This window comes from Primulina eburnea, chromosome 6, assembly GCF_022965805.1.
Source record: "Primulina eburnea isolate SZY01 chromosome 6, ASM2296580v1, whole genome shotgun sequence".
NCBI lineage: Eukaryota > Viridiplantae > Streptophyta > Magnoliopsida > Lamiales > Gesneriaceae > Primulina > Primulina eburnea.
Genome location: NC_133106.1, coordinates 4,376,057 through 4,382,119, shown reverse-complemented (window position 1 = coordinate 4,382,119; position 6,063 = coordinate 4,376,057). Strand labels below are relative to the sequence as shown.

At 31.9% G+C, this 6,063-nt stretch overlaps 1 protein-coding gene across 1 annotated transcript; it reads left to right on the top strand.

Moving 5' to 3' along the window:
• The first annotated feature begins 1,078 nt into the window (after positions 1-1,078).
• LOC140835273 (uncharacterized) lies at positions 1,079-1,819 on the top strand. The gene has a single exon (XM_073200761.1). The coding sequence runs from the start codon at positions 1,079-1,081 to the stop codon at positions 1,817-1,819; it is 741 nt and encodes a 246-aa protein (XP_073056862.1).
• The last annotated feature ends 4,244 nt before the right edge of the window (positions 1,820-6,063 follow it).

Below are 6,063 nucleotides of genomic sequence, written 5' to 3'. Positions count from 1 at the left end.
TCACCCAAGCTATTAGCAAATGGCATCAATACCTCTTGGGCCATCATTTTTCAATTGTCACTGACCACCGTAGTCTTAAAGAAATTTTATCTCAAACTATCTATACACCTGATCAGCAAAAATACTTGGTGAAACTCCTTGGCTATGACTTTGATATTTCTTACCAGCAGGGCAGCTCCAATACTGTAGCAGATGCATTATCTCGCCACTTTGAACCTCCAGATTCTGGTTGTGGCATCTCAAGTCAACTACTAGCCATCTCGATTCCTTCGTTCCAATTCCTGACTCAACTTAAAGTTGAGGTGGAGTCCAACCCTTTCTACAAAGATCTTATTAACAAGCATTTTGCTGCACTGCGACCGATCTTCCATCTAAAGGATGGTCTTGTTTATCGACACCATCGCATTTGTGTTGATCCTAATTCCGAAATTATTTCTAAAATCCTATTTGAGTTTCATAACACTCCTGTTGCAGGGCATGGAGGGATGCACAAGACCTTAGCTAGGATAGTCCCAAGTTTTTATTGGGAAAATATGAAGTGGGATATTCAAGTTTATGTGGCTAACTGTGCTATTTGCCAACAAACCAAATATAGTACACAGAAATTACAAGGGTTGTTACAGCTCTTATCAGTTCCAGCAGGGGTATGGGAGGATATCTCCATGGATTTCATTAATGGACTTCCTGTTTCAAAAGGGTTTTCGGTGATTTTTGTGGTGGTTGACAGGCTGCCCAAATTTGTCCATTTTGGGGCTCTTAAGTCGGGATTTACAGTAACGATGGTAGCAACATTGTTTGTGGATATGGTGGTTAAGCTCTATTCAATTCCCAAATCTATTGTGTCGGATCGAGACTTAGTTTTCTTGAGAAAATTCTGGGCGGAACTGTTTAAATCCAGTGGCACATCATTGGCAATGTCTAGTGCATACCACCCACAAACCGATGGGCAAATGGAGGTCTTAAACAAATTCTTGGAGCAGTATTTGCGTGCCTTTGTGATGGATCAGTCGTCTTGCTGGGTTTGTTTCCTGTCTTGGCCGAGTTGTGTTACAACACCACATCTCACTCTTCTATAAAAATGACTACTTTTGAGGCAGTGTTTGGGAAGCCTCCCCCCTCGATCCCTTTTTATATTCCGAATTCCTCGTCTGTTGAGGCGGTGGATACATTGTTACGAGATAGGGATGAGTTGTTATCAGCTTTACGGGCTCACATGTTGCAAGCACAAGAACAGATGAAAATTCATGCTGATAAGAAACGTTCAGAAAATGTTTTCGAGGTGGGTCAATATTGCTATATTCGGTTACAACCTCACAAGAAAACTTCCTTGGCTGGGCATCGTTATACCAAGTTGAGCAAAGTGTTTTTTGGTGCGTTCAAAATCATTAAACGAGTGGGTGTTGTTGCATATAAATTGGAGCTACCACCTACAGTGAAAATCCACCCAATTTTTCACATTTCGGTGTTGAAAGCTTGTCCAAATCCAGAAGAAGTTTCCACATTGTCACTTCCTGTCACTTTTGTGGAGAATCAACCTTTAGTGTTGCCCTTGGCCATTCTGAATCATCGTCGAATTCGTCGGCAGAATACGTGGGTACCTCAAATCTTGGTACAGTGGTCAGGTCTGCCTTTAGAAGATACTTCTTGGGAAGATTTAAGCTCATTCCAGCAACTTTATCCAGTTTTTCACCTTGAGGGCAAGGTGTTGTCTAACGAAGAGGGCAATGTTACGAGTCCAGGAATGCTCGAGGAAGGAGAACATAGGCAGCAACGCATGAGAAGTGCACCTAGGAGATTAGTATATTTTGTATTAGATTAATTGCGTACCAATTGTGAGAGTAGTGTACAAAGCGTGAAATAAAGTTTAGAAGCCAAAACACGTTTATAGCTTGACTATTGTAAGTCCAAAAGAAATGTACTTGTTTACCACTATGTGAAAAATGACATTTTACTTCGCCAGGCGTTACTTCGGCAAAAATAAATTACGAAGTAATATATTACCAATAACTTCATTAATAACACAAGCGAAGTAAAATAAATATATTTTACTTCGGATGTTTAAAAACACGGGCTTCACTGTATTTTTTTTATATATTTTACTTCGGCATATCAATTTTGATGAAGTAAAAAATAATGAAAATACGTCTTAATGAAGTAAAAAGATTAAAACATGCGACGGGTTTTTTAAACCGTCGCCAAATTTTAAATCGGCGACGGTTTAATTTAACCCGTCGCTAATTTTAGCGACAGTCAAATAAAAACCGTCGCATATTTAAAACTAGCGACTGTTTTTTAGAAACTGTCGCTAGATTTAGCGACGGTTGTTATTTGACCGTCGCTAAAAGTAGCGACAGGATAAAGTCAACCGTCGCCGATTTAAAATTTGGCGACGGTTAAAAGAACACCGTCGCCATTTTCAAAAAAGTTCCACCCCGCATATATTTCCCTCCATTTTAACCGTCGTCGATTTAAAATGTTGCGACAGTTTTTACTAAAACCGTCGTCATTTTCAAAAAAAATCAATCCCGCCTATTTTTCCCTCTATTTTCTTCCATCACTCTCTATAAATACATACAAATTCTCTCCAATTTCTTCCACTTCACTTCACAACAATTAAAATTTTTTCTCACTTACACAATTTTACAACTTCACAACACTTAAAATTTTTATCACTTACACGATTTTACAATTTCACAACACTTAAAATTTTTATTTCTTACACAATTTTACCACTTTACAATACTTAAAATTTTTATCTCTTACACGATTGTACCAATTCATAACACCGATTTATTAAATTTTTTATATTTTACCGCATCAATTCATAACACAGATTTATTAAATTATTTTTTATTTTACCTAACATATTAGCGACGGAACTCATATGAACCCCGTCGCTAGGTAGCGACGGTTTTTGATATAAATTCCGTCGCACATTAGCGACGGTGTTTAACATCACTTCCGTCGCAAAATAGCGACAGTTTTTAACATGAATTCCATCGCAAAATAGCGACGGTTTTTAACATGAATTCCGTCGCTAAATAATAATTAAGAGGAAGTTATATAGTATACTACTTCATTATTCACTATAATCGATGAAGTAAAACACATTTATTACTTCGACACCGGTCCAATTCTGGACCGGTTTTCCTTCCAAAACCGGCCAAAAGACTTCGGTATTTTCAATACTACAACTTCGGGTATTATGCGAAGTAAAAGGTACATCTATTACTTCACGTCCATATACTTCGGCACTTAAGTACCCTATTACTTCAGATATTATCTGAAGTAAAAAGTGATTTTTGGCATAGTGTACATATAAAAGGAAAAAGGGAGGCCCCTGAATTGAATTCTCCTATCTGTCGTTCTTAACTCGTCTCTCTGGAATTCTCTTCTTAGATGCTAAGTTGCAAGTGGATCTGATCTTTGAATCGGTGCTCTAACAAAGAACGTTGGTGCTATACAAAATACATGAGCTCCGTTATCAAGTTTTTACTTCGCAAAATTTTTATCAAGCACCATTGCTTCCTCGGGCTTTTTTTAGCAACATACATGTAATTTTTATATTTTTATAGTATTGAGATTATTTTTAATTTTGTGTTATGATGAATTTTTTCAATATTTTCAAGTTGTAATATTGTTCGTTGATTTTAACACAAATTTCATACAATCGGGTCTCAAAAAGTATTTTACTAATTAATTCATTTTATAATAATAATAATTATTATTATTAATATTATTATTATTATTATCATCATCATCAACAACATATGTTAGACTTTGTTAGGATTAAAAATAAATTTAGAAATGGGTGAATAAATTTATCCCAACAAATTTTTCGATTGGGCTAAAAAAACTGAAATTTTATTCTTGACAATTGGGTTATCAGTAAGTCAATCAAAATGAACTGTGCGGAAATATGCTGAGACTGTTGGAACAAATGACTTATAAAAAATCAGTTGGGTTATACTAAAAAGTACTTATGGTAGGCAAACTGAGAAGTAATAGGCACGAAATTGTTCTAGATGTTCAGAGGCTTTAATACTCATATGTCACCCCTTATTCTTTACGAAAAGATTGCATTAGGGGTGTATTCAACGTGAGAAATTTATTGACTTTTAATGACTTTTGTAGATTTTAAAAATTTAGAGGTATTCAATCAAGACTTTTGCATACTCTATAGAAGTCTTGTGGTATTCAAAATAGACTTTCATGGAGTTTTAAAAAGTCAAGTGGTATTCAACATTGACTTTTATAAACTCTATAAAAGTCTACAGGTATTCAAATTTTCCATGGACTTTTAATAACTCCATGGAATTCATTGACATACAAACATTAAAGCCTAAGGTACAACTACAAATTGTAAAAAATTGTATTTGGTTCACCCCAAAGATTTGAATGGATTTTTAAAACTTCTAACTCTCTCTGTCGCTTCACATCACATATCTTCATATCTTCTCTCCTCTCATCTATTTCTATTACTCTCTCAAATTTTCGAAGTGTATCTCTATATATATTTTCATCTTTCTTTTTCAAATTTTTCATTTTTTGGCTGATTGTTCATTTAATAATTTTTTATTTTAATAACACGGGGAAATTTTGAATTATAGAATTGATTTTGTGATTTTTAATTTATGATTTATACAAATTAATGTAATATTCAATAATAATAAAAGATGATCAAAAAAATGTTGTTTAATTCTTAATAATTGAATAGTTTTGTAACAACAATGATTTTTTAAATTCATTTTCGTATTTTTAATTAATATGTAAGCTATGATATTTTTATACAAAATTATATTCACACAATAATAAATAATATTGTTTTTACATTTATATTATCAATTTAAAAATAAGATTACATGTTAATCAATTGATGTATTTTAAAAAATTTACAAACATACATATAAAACAACATATATATACATGTAAGGATTAAACGATTTAACTTTTAAATAAGTAAAATTATTTATTAATATAAATATTAAAAATAATTTCAAATTGAATATGTTATATATGTCAATTAATTATTGGTTCAAAGAAATTAATAAAAAATCACATGTTATAGTTAAGTACAAAATTTATAAAATTCTATAAAAAAAAATCTACAAAAGTCTATAAAAATCTTGCAAAAAAGTCTACATAAATCCACATAAATCTGTTTATAAATCTGTGAGATTCCATAAAAGTCAATAAAAATTTATCAAATCCATAAAAGTCTATCATTTAAAAAAGTCATTAAAAGTCATCAAAACTCTGAATTGAATACACCCCACTAAAAGACTTTGGTAATTACAAGCAATTTGAAATCATCAACTTTAATAGGTTTTAACATTACATAACTGAAACTCTTAATAAAATTTCAGTCTACAATGATTTGACAAGTAAGACTTCTTACTTTCAATTATAGAGATTTTACAAGAAAATTGAAACATCAACTACTTGTTTTTCTTAAAAGTATTAGAAATTTTTTTTCTCCTTAATTTTGATAATTTGAAATATACACATATATACTTTAAAGTAACTTGACACTATTTTTAAAATAAATCAACCAACTAATATTTGAAAATCAAGGAAATAGTTTAAATCGCAAAATCGTCAAAAATTTTCCAAACCTAAAAAGTATTATTTGAGAAATATAGCCCATACTATAAACCTCTCAAAAACTACTCAAATCATTATTAAATGTCGTAAAAATTTTAACATAAATCCTAAACATAAATGTGGAAAGCTAGAACCACTGGTCCTCGGGTTATGTACACCTTCAGTCCATTCAGGTTAGCCATCAAGACCTCCAATATCATCATTATCATAATCACATGCATCAATCACACATAGTGAGTCTAAAAACTCAACACACCATAATCTTTATAACAAATAATACATATACATATCACATGCAACAATGAAAATACTTGTATTTAAAATAACATTTTTCATAAATATGCATCAACTTTAAACATAAACATTTTCATAATGATGCATCAACTTTAAACATAAACTTTTTCATAAACTTTCCATAAACATTTTCATATCATCATAAACATATTCATATGAACATGC

Coding starts and splice junctions, on each gene's coding strand:
- LOC140835273 (XM_073200761.1), top strand. CDS start 1,079: ATGACTACTTTTGAGGCAGTGTTTGGGAAGCCTCCCCCCTCGATCCCT.